General features: G+C 42.9%; 1 protein-coding gene across 9 annotated transcripts in view; it reads left to right on the top strand.

The window, feature by feature from the left end:
- LOC137308903 (Fc receptor-like protein 2) overlaps nt 1-15,588 on the top strand; it is a 43,341-nt gene extending 27,753 nt beyond the window's left edge. For 5 of the 9 annotated variants that reach the window (XM_067977341.1, XM_067977339.1, XM_067977342.1 and 2 more), the window contains 8 exons: nt 3,958-4,245; nt 5,691-5,993; nt 6,809-6,910; nt 7,351-7,381; nt 7,772-7,863; nt 9,583-9,648; nt 10,501-10,532; nt 14,452-15,588. In XM_067977341.1, coding sequence (XP_067833442.1) covers nt 3,958-4,245; nt 5,691-5,993; nt 6,809-6,910; nt 7,351-7,381; nt 7,772-7,863; nt 9,583-9,648; nt 10,501-10,532; nt 14,452-14,595 — 1,058 coding nt within the window. In that variant the 3' untranslated portion in view covers nt 14,596-15,588. Of the gene's footprint in view, nt 1-3,957; nt 4,246-5,690; nt 5,994-6,808; nt 6,911-7,350; nt 7,390-7,771; nt 7,864-9,582; nt 9,649-10,500; nt 10,533-14,451 lie in introns of those variants that run through there. The other 4 variants (XR_010959665.1, XR_010959666.1, XM_067977346.1 and 1 more) reach the window with 4 other exon arrangements.
- Nucleotides 15,589-18,405: the final 2,817 nt, after the last annotated feature.

Here is an 18,405-nt window from a genome sequence, read left to right as displayed (position 1 = left end):
ACTATTAAAGACGGATTGAACTGCCTGTACGGCAAAGTACACAGCGTCCAAAATAAAACGGGTGAACTCGAGGTAATAATCCATAGCGAGGAACGAGATGTAGTAGGAATAACTGAAACATGGTTACTTAAAGAACTTGACTTAACATGGATTTATTAAGAGAAGGTCGTGTCGGACGAAATTGATTGCATTTTTTGAGAAGGTAATACGTACAGTCGATGAGGGTAGTGCGTTTGATGTCGTCTACATGGATTTTAGCAAGGCTTCTGACAAGCTCGCACATAGCAGACTGGTCAGAAAAGTAAAAGCCCATGGGATCCAAGGGAAAGTGGCAAGTTCGATACAAATTTGGCTCTGTGGCAGGAAGCAAAGGGTGTTTTTGTGACTGGAAGGCTGTTTCTGTGTAAGGTTCCGCACGGCTCAGTGCTAGGCCCCTTGCTCTTTCTGGTATATATCAATGATTTAGTCTTCAATGTAGGGGGAATAATTTAGGACGTTTTCGCAGGATACAAAGTTTGCCCGTGTGGTTTATAGTGAGGAGAAAAGCTGTCGTCTGCAAGAAGAAATCAATGGACTGGTCAGATGTGTAGAAAAGCGGCCAATGGAATTCAATCCGGAGAACTGTGATGTAATGCTTTGGTGAGAGCAAACAAGGCAAGGGAATACACAATAAATGGAAGGATACTGAGATAAGTAAAGGAACAGGGGGACCTTGGAGTGCATGTCCATCTTCCTCCAGGCACATTGCACAGTCTTCATCTAACGTCATCCAACTATGGGCTCTCGGTTCCCTCTGCCCTACCATGTTTGGCAAAGCCTTCAACCTGTCTCGTGGATGGCACGTTCGGCAATCTCTCCAACTCTCACCCCCCACCACCCCCAAACGTCACACAAAACCCAGACTCCTACTGCAGCCCCGTATATTATTGCTTGCAGGTGTCATGTTTTGCTTCGTTAAAGACCCTCTATAAATGTATATTCTATTTACATTGTTAAGTAGACACTGCAGATGATTTTAAGTTGCAAAATCTTTGGCCTTCGGGGTGATATGTGCCACCTAGTGGCGAATATGGGCATTTCATTGTATCTGCGATTTGATGAACTCTGGAACAGGAACGGTTCCCTGTCAATTGATATTCTGTTTTCACAGAGCTCTTCTCCAGAGTTACTTTGAGTGTTGAGTCTCATGCTCAAATATTTGAGGGGCAACAATTAAAACTCGTCTGCTCGGTTCAAACATTCCGGCCCAATATTCGGCTCCAATGCACATTTTTTTTCAAAAATGACCAATCACTGATTTTAATTGATCTGAAAACTGTCACGAACTGAGGTAGCTTCGCTGAGCGACTCGGTGATTTACTTGTGTTGTAGAAAATACTTATTACATCGCAAGAAATGTAGTTAAAGGAGTTTTGGGGAATGGAGGTTTTACAACGTGTGCAGGACTTCTTTCTTACCAAGCATGTAAAACGACAAACAAGAGAGGAATCACTGCTGGATCTAGTCATGGGAAATGAACCAGAACAAATAAGAGGAGTAAGTGTCGGGGAACATCTAGGCAATAGCGATCACAACATAAAACGGTTTAAGGTAAAGATTGAGAAAGATGTAAGTAAGACAAAGACCAAAGGAATAAATTGTAGAAAATAAAGCTGATTTTAAGGGGATGAGAATAGAACTAGGGGAACTAAACTGGAACAGCTGGAAAAAAATACTGACAAACAAAGAAATAGAACAGCAATGGGATATATTTAAAACGGTGAACAATAGAGTCCAGAAGAAATATATCCCAATTAAAAGCAGCAACACACTGACCAGCAATGACACACTCTGGATGAATAAAATAATAAGGGCAAAATTGAAACTAAAGTAAAAGGCTTACAGTAAGTACATAGACAACAAAGGAGAGGATGAGGAAAGGGAATCAGAAAAGTTGAGGAACGAATTAAAAAAAAATCTGAAAGCAAAAAGAAAGAACGAAATTCAATTATCAAGGAATATTAAAAGAAACAATTAATTATTCTACAGACACAACAAAAACAAAATAAATAACAAAACAGGGATGGGACAACTAAGGGATCAATACGATAAACTCACTGATAGTGGCAGCGAAATGGCAGAAATATTGAATATTTATTTTGCCTCAGTATTTACCAGGCAGACAAACACAATGGGCATTGCATTAGAAGAAGAGATCAAAAAGGATATAAAGACATTTAAGATTGAAAGGGGCAGACAATTGATAAACTAATCAAACTCAGAGAGGGGAGGATAAAGCTCTGGTCCAGGCAGATTGTATCTGTGCATAATAAAAGAAGTTAAGGAAGAGATAAAAGAGGAACTATTACATATTTGTAAAACAAATCATTAGGAAAGCGCAGAGTGGCAGAAATTAAAAAGGAGAAATAACAATTCCAGGGAACTATTGACCAATGAGCTTAACGTCAAGAGTAGGAAAGATAATTGAATCCTTACTCAAAGATGCAAGAGAAAAACACTTAGAAACCGAAAATATAATCGAGTCGTCAGCACGGATTTCAAAAGGGAAGGACATGCTTGACCAATCTTATTGAATTCTTTGAAGTAGTAGCAGAAAGGATAGACAAGGGTAACGCAGTAGATATAATATGTTTGGATTTTTAAATGGCATTCGATAAGTTTCCACATTGTAGACTCGTTACTAAGGTCAGAGCATGTGGAGTCAGGGGGCAAGTAGAAGAATGGATAGAAAGCTAGCTGCAAAACAAAAGTCAGAAAGTACTGGTCAAAGGTAATTATTCAGACTGGAAAAAGATGGGAAGTGGTGTTCCACAAGGATTGGTGCTGGGCCACTGTTGTTCACCATTTACAGAAAAGATTTGCATGTGGGAATCGGAAATACAATTAGAAAATTTGCAGATGATATAAAATTGAGTTAATACTGAGGAGAACTGCGAGAAAATTCAGGAAGACGTTAATCAACTAAATGGGGTAGAGGAGCAGAGGAATCTGCGGGTACAGGTACAAAAGACGCTAAAAGTAGTGACACATTAATAAGGCCGTCAACAAGCAAACCAAGCACTGGGATTCATTTTTGAGGGAGGGAATTGAAAAGCAGGGAAATTATGTTAAACTTGTAAAGAACTTTAGTTAGACCAGACTTGGAGTATTGTGAACAATTCTGGTCTCTGTATTATAAAAAGGGTGTAGAGGCACTGGAGAAGGTGCAAAAAAGGATTCATGTGGATGATACCAGAAATGAGTTTATAATATCAGGAAAGGCTGAACAGGCTGGGGCTCTCTTCTTCAGAAAAGAGAGGAAAATGGGGTGAACTGATAGACGTCTTTAAGATTATGAAAGGGTTTGATAGGTTAGATGTAGAGAAGATGATTCCACTTGCGGGAGAGACCAGAACTAGGGACCGTAAATATAAGATATTCACGAATAGATCCAATAAGGAGTTCAGGAGAAACTTCTTTACCCAGAGAGTAATTAGAATGTGGAAGTCCGTGTCACAAGGAATACTTGAGGCGAATAGCGTAGATGCATTTAAGCAGAAGCTAGATAAACATATGAGGGTGAAAAGAAGAGAAAGATATGTTGATGGGTTGAGATGAAGAATGGTGGGAGGAGGCTGACATGGATAGACCTGTTGGACCGAATGACCTGATTCTATGCTGTGCCTTCTATGTAATTCTATGTAATTCTAAATTCACCAGAATGACAGCAGGGATGGGGAACATTAGCTATTGGAACTCTCAGAGATACTCGGGAGGTCACCCGTTCAATTGCTTTATCAGGCTTTGCTCTAATTATTCTAACTGCTGTCAAAGTAGGAGAGGGAGACGTGCTGCAATCAGTGGAGTGCTAATCTAAATGACAACCCGAGTTAGCATGATGAGAGTCCTATTTCTTTTTGAATGAAATACTGCAAGTTCTACCAACATAAAATAACTAATAGGTGGATATATTTACAGAAATCCCAGTGTCAAAACCGCAACTATCAATCAGCCCCGGGAAAGAGCTGATAGAGGGCGGCACAGCGGCGTTAACCTGCTCAGTGTCCAACGGTTCGACTCCAATTACCTACATTTTCTACAAAGACTCAAATCAAGAATTCCACCTGGAGAAGTCTGACCGGAAAGGAATTATTTACCAAATCGCCAAAGTCAACAAAAGCACCAAGGGAAATTACAGTTGCGCGGTTTCAAACGAAGGGGCAGAATTTGGTCTACATAGCGAGTTCGTTGCGGTTGCAGTGATCGGTGAGTTACCATAAATACCTCTGAGGCAGAATAAACATTGTGATTCTAAAATAGATCATCCCAGGAATTACTGCTTGTGACGTTAGGGAGGAAGATGTAACACCTACTTTGACATCCATCTGTTTGAAGTGCGGCATTAATCCATTTACATTAAAGAAATGGATGGCAACAAAGATGACGTCTGAGAGCATCAAGTGTTCGTTCTATAATCCGCAACAGTTATTTCGCCGTTTAAAATTCAGTCTCTCTGTTTAAGTGACACATAGAGGGAAGGTATGCGGTTCAAGAAGGCGGCTCACCCCACCACCTTCTCAAGGGCAATTAGGGTTGGGCAATAAATGCCGGCCTCGCCAGCGACGTCCGCATCCCATGAACGAATAAAAGAATAGGTTAAAGCTTCAAAGCTTAACACCACAGGTAGCAATTTCTGGGCTGTGAATGTTAAACCACCATTGCAGCACTGTTGTTGCTAATGTCGTTCAGTTCAATGGGGAAGATTGGAAGCAGTGGAAGACTCAGTCTGCCGTCCCGAGCTATGTTTAAGGGACCACTCTGGGGGAGTAATTTTAACTTTGGCAGAATATGTAACATGGGTCATATCCAATTCGTCCCTCGTTGTAAACTCGCTTGTGGTGCACAGTGGACAGCTGAACTGAAAACAGAACCAGTATAACTAATTTAACCTATTTTAACAATGCTGATGCTTTTGTGATCAGGACATAATGAAAACACATTGCATTCTGTTGCTGGCAAAAGACAATCATCACTTCCAAATCTTAGTAACTTTAAGGAAGTTGTGTAATGTTGAATTATGTGTGACGGAAAATGCTTTAATCAAAGACTCTGGGACTGTGAAGGAACAATTGGTGAATGATCACAGATTATACATCTTACATGAGTAATCAGATTTGCATTGTGTTAATGATTAAACAATGCGTTATTTAAATAATAGAGATAATAGTGACACTGGTTTCTGTACATTTCACACTATAGTACAAAATCCAAATTACCCCCTGAGCCCGGTAATTGTGTAGTGTAAAACTCATGCCCAAGTTGTACTCTTGGCCCCTCGCCGCCACGACTGGCGTTGGGCATTGAGGTTGGTGACAAAGGAATACAACACACGAGAGCTTCTTCGCTTTAACAGACCCACCCGAAGGGATACGTCTTGGGTCGGTAATGCAAAGCGGGCGGTATAATATCGGCCGCCGGTTATACTTCCCGTTCGATACTTAATCTTTTTGAAGATTTCGACTTTTGGACGAAAACTTTTTTACTCTGCGGGGTAGAATTTATATTTGGGCAAGTGAACTGAACGGGCGGAATTACATTAACCACTCGCGTTTATGGCCCGCGCGATATGCAATTCTATTGACATCAATGTAATGTAACGTAATGACACAACGGAATTCTCTGCCCCTTTAACCTTATTTGCAATCCTCCAGTTCCCGTGGCTGGCGCTTTCCTCACATCCAATACAAACAAGACTGAGATTTCAGCAGGGTTCCGCCTCGTCCTCCGGTGCCTGGTGACGGAAGGCACTGAGCCGCGTTTCCACTGGTACCTGAACGACCGACAGTTAGAAAACATCAGCGAATCGTATCACTTAAACGCGGACGGGAGTGAGCTCATTATCAATTCGTTCGAGATAAGCCACGGAGGGCGATATCACTGTGTTGCGACCAACAGAGGGAAGGAAGTCGGGATATTTAACACAACCAGCAACCACATAGATGTCACGGTAGTAGGTAACAGATTCATGCTGCTTGGTCCCATGTTATAAATTACTTTTATTTCGGCAAAGCTCACAATAGACTGAACTCGCATGATGTATATTATATAACAGACAGATCGCACCTCAGGGGGAACTTAATGATTCAAGTAAATTAAATTTTTGGTTCATAAATTAAACTTAATATAGGGGCTATGTGTACTAAATAACTAAGTAGCGACTCTCAAATGCGCTTCACAACTGATCCACGCAGAGAAGGAGGGAGAGAGAGAGATTGGAAGGGCTGAGCTGTAAACTTGCGTCTTGAGGAGGCTTTTAATGCAGGATGGAGAAGTGGAGATTGAAAGGGGTTTAGGGAGAGGGTTTAAGAAAGTTAGGGTCAAAGTAGTTCAAATCTCTTTCACTAATGGTGGGTCGAAGGAACCCGAATAGCCAGAATCAAATGGCCGAAGGGTGTAATAATATGCAACATTTTGGAGGAGATGTTTCAGAAATAAAGTGATGAGAACCAGGTGTATAAATTTGATACATTGGCGGACAGGGATCTAAATGTTGACAGTGGGCGAGTAGGATTATCACGGGACAGGATGTTTGTGTAGTTGCAGTTTGTGGGTGGTCGGGGTGGGAGCCCAGAAAGGAAGCTATTGTAATCTAGTCCAGAGCTGACAAATCCATGGATCAGTGTTTCCAGGTGGAGGGGCTGAGGTGGCGATGGAGGGAGTTCTGGACAGGTGTAAATATGATATTTTAATGATATACATGGTGCGAGGTTGAATCCATAATGTATAAAACTGTATTATGTTAATCATGGGATATGTTATTTGATTCCAGTGCAGAGTCACACAACCGCGATCACAGCATCGGTGGTCCCACTGCTTCTCATCGCTGTGCTGATTGCATTGGTTTTCTTCAAACTTCGGAACAAGAAGCAAGGTGAGTAGTGGCTTCCGGGCAGGCGATTGGCTCCATGGTCAAGTGACGGGGGCCAGTAGCGTCCATATTCTGTTGCAGCTTTCGAAATGGAACAGTGCGACATGAGAGGGATACGAGTTTGTTACAGTGATATGGTTAATAGAATCTTTTCCCCCTCCACTTGTACAGAAAAGGTATGTATCTGGGCGAGGGGCAGAACAATAAATGTCAGGACCACTCATGGTTAGTGTGAAAAAGGCGAAGTCTACGGACATTTTTTTCAGTATTTGCCCTGTATTAATGATTCGTTTAAATGCACGTTTGTAATGTTTGTAATTAAGACGAATGAAAATGTTTGCTGTTTGGAGATTACTTAAAGAAACCCCAGATAACTGTAGACAGTAAAAGCGCAATATTAATTGTACAACTCGCTGAAGTATGTCTCTTCCTATCTCATCCAGACAATTCTTCAAGAATTTCGCAGCCGCAGGGGTAAGTCAACCAAAGCTTTATGTTAGTAAGAAATAAATGTATCCATGACGACACTGAAGGTGTGAAATGCGACTCAGGCTTGGATTCAAATCGAGCTGTATCGCATCTAGCGCCTGTTACAGGCCCCACTCAATATTTGAGTCAGTGGAACTGAATATCAGACGGGGACGTATAGGTGCCGCACATGCGCCCGTTTTACAATCCCGCCCAAGTCTAATTCGGCCCCCAAGCTCTCTGATATTGCTGGGCTTGACACGGTTACAGCTTTTAAGAGCTAAAAGATTTTTTTTCCAGTTTTCACTATTTAGTTTATCAACTTTTCCTTGCAAGTGAGATCTCAGTTGTGGATGAATTAAACATTAATATTTGAGTTCTTTTCTTTGTGCAAAGGGAGGGAACTGGAATCGGAGCTCAATCGCTGAGTGGAGAAATACCTGCAGCTAATTCCGAATACGCAGTTGTGGGATCAGCCCGGAATACCGGTAAACATCACCTGATGCACAGGATAAAGCTTCATAAAGAGTTCGGGTTTTACATTTCTGCGGCTGTTTTCCCGATATCCCGCCGTAACTTTGGAGAAGATCGGTGCAAGCTACAAAGAAACGGCCGTTGCACCATGGTTTGCGACGATTTTCCACTGAAGTTACGACGTAACGTAGGGATAACCCCCGCGGAAATTCTGTCTCCTCATCTGCATGGATTTAGCACAATCTAGGGTTAGATTTTCGACCTTACTGTCTGGACATTAAGCATCGTTTGGGCAGGAAGAAAACTGTGGCGGGGGAGGATGAAAGGAATCAAATTAATGGAAAGATAAACTGTCCAGTTCTGTTAAGGAAGTGTCTGTTTCCCCGGCAGACTTTCCTTTCTACGTTCTTTGCAGGTAATGCTCCGACGTCAAGCCAATAAGCTGCCCCTGACTCTCTTTTAAATTTGGACTGATTGTTATTTTCTTTCTCATTCCTTTCATTCTTCCTTTTCTGACAGTGGTGATTCCTGCGTGGGTGTTTAGTCCAAAATTGTTATTTTAGGAACCTGATAACGAGACATAATGAGCAACACTGTGAGGGCTTGAGAGAGATGGGGACCTATTCCCTCCAGACCATTACATCAAAACTTTCCCGGCAAAGGATGCTAGATTTGGACCTTTGGCCGATATCTGGGTGCCTCATGACCCAGGACCCATGCCACTCCGTGCACTGTGGATGAGCTTGCATTGGTCAGGTCAATTGTGGGGTAAAGCTCGTCTTGAAATGCTGTTATTTGTGACAGTGAGAAGTCATCTGGAAAGGCTTTGAGTCGATCGATATATTTTTGGAATGGTACCACACTACCAGGACTTGTAAAACACCATTGCTATTTTCTAAGTTCCGTCCCTTGGGAATAGCATCCTTGCATACAAACGTCCCAGACCTGTTTTTTTTTAGATAGTTACTATGTGGAATATCGTCATTGATTTCACTCATAATGTTGCAACTCGCTACAGTAACGGTAACAAATGTAAAATATAAGTCGAGCAATACAATTAAAAGTGAATAACATGCTGTAAACATTGACCATTATTTCAGATTGCAATCAAGGCTCTGCCATATGCCCAGAGATTGATACACACGGGGAACATACTGGTATAAGCACACTTTGTTCTTTTGACAACATCGTTTAAATATGCCAGGAACCGTATCTAAAGGATGATCAGAGAGTTTTCACGCTAAATAATTTGACACGTCAGGTTAGAAAGAAAGAAAGATGAACTTGCTTGTGAGAAGCACCTTCCACGAATTCCCAAAGTACTGCACAGCTAATTAATTACTTTTCAAGTGTAGTCAGTGCTCTATTGAGGGGAAACAGCAGTCAATGGGGCAATTTTAACCTTGGGCGCTGATATAAATTGGGCGATATTGAATAGGGCACACGTGATTCGCTCGATTTTTCCCTTCCATTGACTTCCATTAAAGAGTTGGTTAGGTACAAAGAGAAAAATGTAATCAAGTGGTATATGAGATATATCATGGGATATAATATTACTGTCGCCTTATTTATTCTTAGTGCACTCTCAAACATCCCAGATTTGTTGTTTCTTATGTCTCACACGATTAACAGCTGGCTATAAACCCTGCTATCTATCTGTCTGTCTGTCTACATATTAATGCATCTGAATAAAGCTTCCTTAATGTTCTTTTTCTCTTTTTGTTTCTATTTAGATGATACCAAACCTGCTGCCGATTTAGTGTATTCGGTGGTCACGATCAAAAAGGCAACGGATGTTGGTAAATGATGTCAATTTTTCGCAGCTTTGTAGAAGGGAGATGTTAATTACAGTTCTAAACTATGAGTTAGACGCTCACTTTTGAAAGTTGCTTTGTTATCAGTCATTTTTCTGGAGCACGTGGTTAAAATCAACACTGCAGTGGATCCACTAATCCTCCTGCAAAGTTATGTTGGGAGACCGGAAGAACATATGGAAAGCTCAGGACCAATGGGAAGTCAAATCAGGCAGAGTGTGAAACGGGCGGTCGACCCGCTCCCATCCGTTTAGTGATAACTAACCCGCGTTTTCATAATTGGGGAGTGCAATGCAACAGCGCCTTTAATATTGAACAAACGAGCCAAGGCGAATCACAAACGTATATTGGGCAACTGCGTACAGTTCTGGTCACCACATTACAGGAAAGGTGTGATTGCACTAGAGAGGGTGCAGAGGAGATTTACCAGAATGTTGCCAGAGGTGGAGAACTGGGGTTGTTTTCTTTGGAACAAAGGAGGCTGAGGGAAGGTTTAATTGAGATATATAAATTATGACAGGACGAGATAGAATGGATAGGGAGGACCTATTTTCCGTAGCACAGGGGTCAGTGACCAGGGGGCAATTGATTGGTAGAAAGAATAGAGGGGAGCTGAGGAGAATTTTTTTCATCCAGAGGGTGGTGGAACTCACTGCCTGAAAGGGTGGAAGAGGCAGAAGCCCTTAACTCATTTAAAAAGTACCTGGCTGTGCACCTGAAGTGGTGTAACCTAAAATGCATATGGACCAAATGCTAGAAAGTGGGATTAAGCAGCATAGCTCTTCCTCGGCCGGAGCGGACACGATGCTTATGAATGTGTTTTTTTTTAAATTGCAGATAAAGATGTTGGTGTCGCAGGATGGAAACAGGTAAGTTATCATTAGAGGACAAAGCTTCTGCTGATAAATACCACAACCAACGCTGACTATAGGGCCGAGATTTTTAACTTGCTGCCCCAAAGTAAAACTTCAGCCGCTAGTTATAGGAATGGTTCAATTGAAATCTACCGATATATCGAAAAGGAAATCTGTCAGGGTGGAAAATTAGCAGCGCATTCGTTATCATCCGTTATGCTCCCACTGCTTAAGACCCATTTTAAACGCATGTTTATTATTGTCTTTCATTGGGGTAGTTATTTAGCTTGCTTCTTGGGCGTAAAACGGGCGTTGCGGGTCATCTATCCATAATAGAAACTGCCCAATTTTAGTTTGCATTGATTTGAATCAAAATTAAAATCGTAGGTTTCCGATCTGCATCAGTTTTAAACCAATCAGCTTGTAGCGAGCCACGCTTTGAGAACCAGGAAATGAAACTATTAAAATCAGGAGTAATGTAACTCCACATTTATAAAAGTTAATTTTCAGTGCCAGGGCGGTTATTTTGCAGTTAAATTTAGTTTAGACCTAAAAAATAACTCCGTGTACTTTTTTTGTGGCGACATTAGTTATTTTCAGGCTGGGTAGGAGAGCAAGTTCGCGCTGGTCCATTGATTGCAGCCGGCGACGTCACTTTAACGTGAAGCTTTTAGATCACTGGTGAATCAGGAAGGGCAAGTTCCACATTTCCGTATTTAACTGCGCATGTGCGCTTTCTGGAACTTTCTCTTCCGTTTTTTGCTGAAATAACGGTGAGCTTGTTAGCTTCACTGTTACTTGGAGAGCAACTTCCAGGCCATTGTTTAAATACCCCAAAAGTAGAAAGTCACCAGTCAGCTGATTCCAGTCCATTATTTTAAAGGTTCCTTTGCCATTTGTTTACAGAATGACAAAGACGACTGGCGGTCATTTTTTGGCGCCGTATTGATTATTGCAATCCTCTCTTGTTTAAATTTCGTCGGTGATTTCTTCATTGCTACTTTCCTTCCAATCATTTATTTTGTTTATTTTAACTAAAAAAATAAACTCAGAGTGGAATCATCAGTAGAATGACGTCACCTCAGCCAAATAATAGACGCGCAGTTACATCGAGTTACGTGGAATCTACAGCATAGAAACAGGCCATTCGGCCCAATTGTTCTATGCCGGTGTTAATGTTTTGCTCTAGCCTCCCTCCCCCAATTCATCTCGCCCTATCAGCGTGCCGTTCTATTCTTTTCTCCTTCGTGTGCTTATTTAGCTTCCCCTTAATCATAGAGGCACGGAAGGAGGCCATTCGGCCCATCGTGCTTGTGGTAGCTCTTTGAAAGAGCTGTCCAATTAGTCCCACGTCCCTACTCTTTCCCCACAGCCCTGTAAAAGTTTTCCCTTCAAGTATTTATCCAATTCCCTTTTGAAGGTCGTTACTGGATCTGCTTCCACCGCCCTTTCAGGCGGGGCATTCCTATCATAACAACTCGCTGCATAAAAGAATGTTTCCTCAGGTCGCTTCTGGTTCTTTTGCCAATCACTTTAATTCCGATCCTTCCGCCATTAGAAACAGGTTCTCCTTATTTACTCCATCAAAACCCTTCATAATTTTGAACACCTCTGTCAAATTTCCCCTGAATCGTCTCTGTTCTAAGAAGATCAACTCCAGCTTCTCCAGTCTATCCACGTAACTGAAGTCTCTCATCCCTGGAACCGTTCTAGTAAATCTTCTCTGCACCCCCTCTATGGCCTTGCCATCCTTTCTGAAGTGTGGTGTCCAGAATTGAGCACAATGCTCCAGCTGAGGACTATTTTATAAAGGTTTAGCATAACTTCCTTGCTTTTGTACTCTATGCCTCTCCTAATAAAGCCCAGGATCCTTTATGCTTTTTTAACAGCCTTCTCAACTTGTCCTGCCACCTTCAAAGATTTATGTACATACAATCCCAGGTCTCTCTGTTCCTGCACCCCTTTTAAAACTGTACCATTTAGTTTATATTGCCTCTCCTCAATTTTCCTACCAAAATGTATCATTTCACACTTCTCTGCGTTAAATTTCATCTGTCATGTGTCTGCACATTTCACCAGCCTGTCTCCGTCCTCCTGAAGTCTGTTACTATCCTCCACATTTTTTACTACATTTCCGAGTTTCGTGTCATCTGCAAACTTTGAATTTAATCCCTGTATATTCAAGTCCAGGTTGCTTATAAATATCAAAAAGGCCACCGTGTCTAATACTGACCCCTGGGGAACACCACTATAATCGTCCCTCCGATCTGAAAAACAACCGTTCAGCACTACTCTCTGCTTTCTGTCACTTAGCTAATTTTATATCCACTCTGCTACCTTCTCTTTAATTCCATTGGCTTTAATTTTGGTTACAAGTCTATTATATGGTATTTTATCAAATCCATCTATGGTATTTGCCTCAAATACTGCTTGTGGTATCGCATTGTCACCTCTCTCTGGGTAAAGAAGTTGCTCCTGAATTCCCTATTGATTTTATTAGTGACTATCTTATATTTATGACTTCTAGTGGAAATATTTTCTTTACGTCTACCCTATCAAACCCTTTCATTACCTTTATGACCTCTATTTGGTCACTATGCAGCCTCATCTTTTGTAGAGAAAAGAGCCTGAGCCTGTTTAGCCTTTCCTGATAAGTATATCCTCGCATTTCTGGAACCATCCTTGTGTATTATTTTTGCACTATCTCCAATGTCTCTATATCCTTTTTATAATCTGGAGACCAGAACTGTGCACAGTTCTCCAAATGTGGTCTTACAAAGGTTCTATATAAGTTTAAGATAACTTCTCTGCTTTTCAATTCTATCCCTCGACAAATGAATCCCAATGCTTGGTTCGCATTTTTTATGGCCTTTTTAACCTGTGTAGCTACTTTTAGTGATTTGTGAATATGTACTCCGTGATTACTTTGCTGCTCTATTCCCATTTAGACTCTTATTGTCCAAGCAGTATGTGGCCTCCGTATTTTTCCTACCAAAATGCACCACCTCACGCTTATCTATATTGAAATTAATTTGCCAATTAAACGCCCATTCTGCAAGTTTATTAATGTCTTCCTGTATTTTGTCCCATTCTTCCGTTCTATTAACTCCACCACCCAATTTTTTGTGGTCTGCAAATTTTGAAATTGTACTTCCGATTCTTGCGTCTAAATCGTTTATGTAAATGGTGAATAACAGTGGTCCCAGCACCGTTCCTTGTGGATCACCACTTCCTATCTGCTGTCGGTCTGAGTAACAACCTTTAACCCCGAATCTCTGTTTTCTATTTTGTAGCCAGTTTGCTATCCATTCTGCTACTTGTCCTCTGACTCCACATGTTCTGATCTTAGTCATGGAACTACAATGCGGTACCATATCAAAGGCCCTTTTAAAATCCCAATATATTACATCTACTGCATTACCCTTGTCTATTATTTCTGTTCCTTCTTCAAATAATTCAATAAGGTTGGTCAAGCATGAATTTCTCTTCTGAAATTGGTGCTGACTGTTCTATATTTTCGATTTCTAGATGTTTTTTCTGTTACATCATTGAGTAATGATTCCATTATCTTTCTTGCCACTGACGTCATGCTAACTGGTCTATAGTTCCCTGGACTTGTCCTATCTCCCTTTTTAAATATAGGAATCACATTAGCTGTCCGCTAGTCCTCCGGCACTATTTCCTTCTTTAATGAATGTATATATATATATGTATTGGTGCCTCTGCTACCTCTTCCCTAACTTCTTTTAATATTCGTGGATGCAATCCACACGGACCAGGGGTTTTACCCTCTCTAAGTTTAATTAGTTTATCAATTGTGGGTAAATTTCCCCGTAGTGTAAATCGGGCAAGATCAAACTGGCTGCCTGTTCATTCTCGCCCGTTTTGTGTTCCCGCACAAGTCCAATTTTACCCCCATATTCTCTAATTCCAGGAAAACAAGAATGATCCCAACGATTATTACATCACATACGCCACCCTTAAACACGCAAACACTGAAGTTAGTTTCGAAGGAGGTCAAATGGAGGAAGAGGACGACCGTGATGCGAATGTCTACGAAAACCTTCCACGGAAGTAAGAGCGAAGCAGGAAGATAAAGCACAAAACAAGAAAAAACAAAGGAAACTTCGATCAAATTGTGCTCTTAGCCAATTACCTGACCCCAGGGACCTTAGCCTGAAGGCAGGTGCCTAACCTGTCAATTGCTACTTGCTAATTGTTACTTGCACACGGCCCTCTAGGCTCAGATTTCAGGCCCTTCAGCAATTCAGTTTAAAGGGCCTGTCTGCTTTACTCTGGCAGGCCGTGATATGTCGCATTGTATGTAGTTCTTATTGTGCTGCAAATCCTATGTGTGACTTTATCGTTGCTGCATCCAGGGCAACGCAATTTGTAAGACAATTACATCCTAATGTATACTCAGTTTTTCCGCGTTCTGATGCAATAAATTAAAGGATGTAGTGGGGCTCTGGGCCTCAAAATTTCGCCAGTAGATCCCCGGGAGAAATGGTGTAAACGGCCGGAGAAGTCGGGAGAAATACCGGAGAGGTTTAGAGTCTTTTGGAGCAATTTGAACTTTCGGTGATGGTGCAAAATGCGCGGTTTCGACTTCAATGAAAAGGAAAAGCAGGCGTGGTGAATAATGCAGGGCTGATTCGATATCGCCCTTTGGTTTAAATTACTCCCGTTGTTTCTGAGTGTCACAGGTAAACTGTGTACAGAGAGTGAATGGTTAGATTTTAACCTTTCAGCGCAAAGTGTGCAGCGTTCGCTGCGCAGTTCCCGTCTCTTACAAAACCCGTCCGAATTTCCTTCTATTAATTTCAATGAAAGGAAATTCAGGGGCTTCTGTTCCTGGCATACTGCCCGCCGGATTTATTTTCTGCATTCAGGCGGTGAAGACTAAACTCTCCCCCTCGGTATATTGGTGCTGGATGCTTGTGCTCTAAACCCTATTCCTGTGATCGTTTCAAATGCATAAACATTTTGTAATGCTACTTTGTAAGACAGAATATCAAAAGGTAACAATTGTTTTTATCGTTGAATAATAAAACTCATTGTAAGGAAACAATCGCTGTGGTTCACAGATTGACTCGCAAGTGGAAATCTATTCACAGTGATCTCTAGCAGGCCTCCTGCTGACAAAAGCTGCCGCTTTATTCTGTCTGTGTTTCACTCCGGCAAAGAGTGGGACAGGCGGGAGTGAGAAAATAGGGTTTCTAGCGTTCTCACACATCTTCGCTGCATATTGAAGACAATATATTTAATTTAATCATTCTGGGATGGGACACAACAGGACGAATGTGATAGCAATTAATTTAGGCCGATGGAGTCAACACGATTAATCGCAATTTCAGAAAATTAGTGAAAGGAACAACAAAAAACCCAAGTGATTAAATAATGGGGCATGAATCATATCGTAATATCGCATTTTCTTTCTGTCTTTATCCATCTATGTATCACCTATCTGTCATCGGTCTATCGATCTATCTACCCCAAGTCATTTATAACGGCACTTTCAAATTCCCCTCGATCCTTTGGCCTTCTATTCACCACCACATTTCTGCAGCTACCGATCTGCTCCATCACATCCTCACCTCCACCTTTTGCGCCATTGTCCCCATTGAAACCATTACTCTCTCTCACCCTGGCTGTCCTCCCTGGTATGGCCCTCATCTCTGCTCCCTTCAGTCCAAGGGACGCAGACTTGAACGTTTATGGCGGACAACTGGTTTAGCCATTCATCGCCAGATTGGGCGGGACCACATAAAGCACTATCGGGTCCTGCTCTCCTCTCCCAAAACTGCTCACTATTTCAGGATAATTTTTAAATGCAAAGATAACCTCCAGCTTCTCTTCACCACAAACTGTCTCGTTAAACCCCTCTCCTTTGCCCCCTCCACCTTCAACCCTGCGTCCTCCACCCTCATCTCTGCCCCCTCCACCCTCACCTCCAACAACAAGTGCGGTGGTCTTTGTCACTAAGATTGAGACCATCCGTTCAGCTTCCTCTGCCACTTCCCTCCCTTTCCCTAGCCCACATAGAAAACCTTCCCCTACGGTTCCCCCCTGCCCTAGCCCTGAACTCCCATCTTTCTCTAGTTTCTCTCCAATCTCCCCTCATGCCCTCTTCGTGTTCATCTTGTCCATGAGACCCACCTCCTGCTCCCTCCACCCGATTCCCACAAAACTGCCGAACCCCCCACTTCCCTTCCTGGCCCCCATGTTAGTTGATATTGTTAACGGTTCCCTCTCCTCAGTTATTGTCTCCCTCCTCTTCAAATCTGCCGTCATCAACTCCTTCCTCAGAAAACACTCCCTTGACCCCTCTGTTCTTCAAACCACCGCCCCATCTCCAACCACCCTTTCCTCTCCAAAGTCCTTGAACGTCTTGTCACCTCCCAAATCCGTGCCCATCTTTCCCACAACTCCATGTTTGAATCCCTCCAATCAGGTTTCCGTCCCTGCCACAGTACTGAATCGGCCCTTATCAAAGTCAGAATTGACATCCCATGTGACTGTGACGATGGCAAACTATCCCTTCTCATCCTTCTCCACCTGTCTGCAGCCTTTGACACGGTGGACCACACCATCCTCCTCCAACTCCTCTCCTCCGTCGTCCAGCTGGGTGGGACTGCCCTCGCCTGGTTCCATTATCCAGTCGTAGCCAGTGAATCACCTGTAATGACTTCTCTTCCCGCTCCCGCAACATTACCTCTGGAGTCCCCCGAGGATCTACCCTTGGCCCTTCCTATTTTTTCATCTACATGCTGCCCCTCGGCGAGAACATCGGAAAGCACGTCAGGTTCCACATGTACGAACATAGGAACATACGAATTAAGAGCAGGAGTAGGCCAAAAATGTTGATGACACCCAGCTCTACCTCACAACCACCTCCCTCGACCCCTCCACTGTCTCTCATTTGACACACTGCCTGTCTGACATCCAGTACTGGGTGAACAAAAATTTCCTCCAAATAAATATTGGGAAGACGGAAGCCATTGTCTCCGGTCCCCGCAGCAAACTCAGTTCCCTAGCCACGACTTCATCCCTCCCTCTGGCCACTGTCTGAGGCTGAACCAGACCGTTCGCGACCTTGGCGTCCTATTTGACCCTGAGATGAGCTTCTGACCTCACATCCACTCCATCACCAAGACCGCCTACTTCCACCTCTGTAACATCGCCCGTCTCTGCTCCTTCCTCAGCTCATCTGCTGCTCATCCGTGCTTTTGTTACCTTTACAATTAATATTCCAAAGTTTTCCTGACCGGCCTCCCATCTTCCACCCTCCATAAACTTGAGCTCATCCAAAACTCTACTGCCTGTGTCCAAACTCGCACCAAGAACCGTTCTCCCATCACCCCTCAGCTCGCTTACCTACATTGGCTCCCGGTCCGGGAACACCTCCATTATAAAATTCTCATCCTCCTGTTCAAATCCCTCCATGACCCTCGCCCCCTCCCTATCTCTGTAACCTCCTCCAGCCCTACAATTCTCATCCTCCTGTTCAAACCCCTCCAAGGCCCTCGTCCCCCCTCCCTATCTCTGGAACTTCCTCCACCTCCTCCAATTCCCATACTCCTGTTCAAATCCCTCCATGGCCCAGGCCCCCTCCCAATCTCTGTAACCTCCTCCATCCCTACAATAATTCCCATCCTCCTGTTCAAATCCCTCCATGGTCCTCACCCCCTCCCTATCTCTGTAACCTCCTCCAGCCCCTACAATCCTCATCCTCCTGGTCAAATCCCTTCATGGCCCTCAACCTCTCTCTACCTCTGTAAACTCCTCCAGCCCCTACTGCCCTCCGAAATCTCCGCGGTCCTCCAATTCTGGCCTCTTGCGTATCCCCGATTCCCATCGCTCCACCATTGGCGGCCGTGCCTTCAGC

This window comes from Heptranchias perlo, unplaced genomic scaffold, assembly GCF_035084215.1.
Source record: "Heptranchias perlo isolate sHepPer1 unplaced genomic scaffold, sHepPer1.hap1 HAP1_SCAFFOLD_143, whole genome shotgun sequence".
NCBI classification, from domain to species: domain Eukaryota; kingdom Metazoa; phylum Chordata; class Chondrichthyes; order Hexanchiformes; family Hexanchidae; genus Heptranchias; species Heptranchias perlo.
Note: the sequence above shows the minus strand (reverse complement) of the source record. Positions and strands in the feature narration are given on the sequence as shown.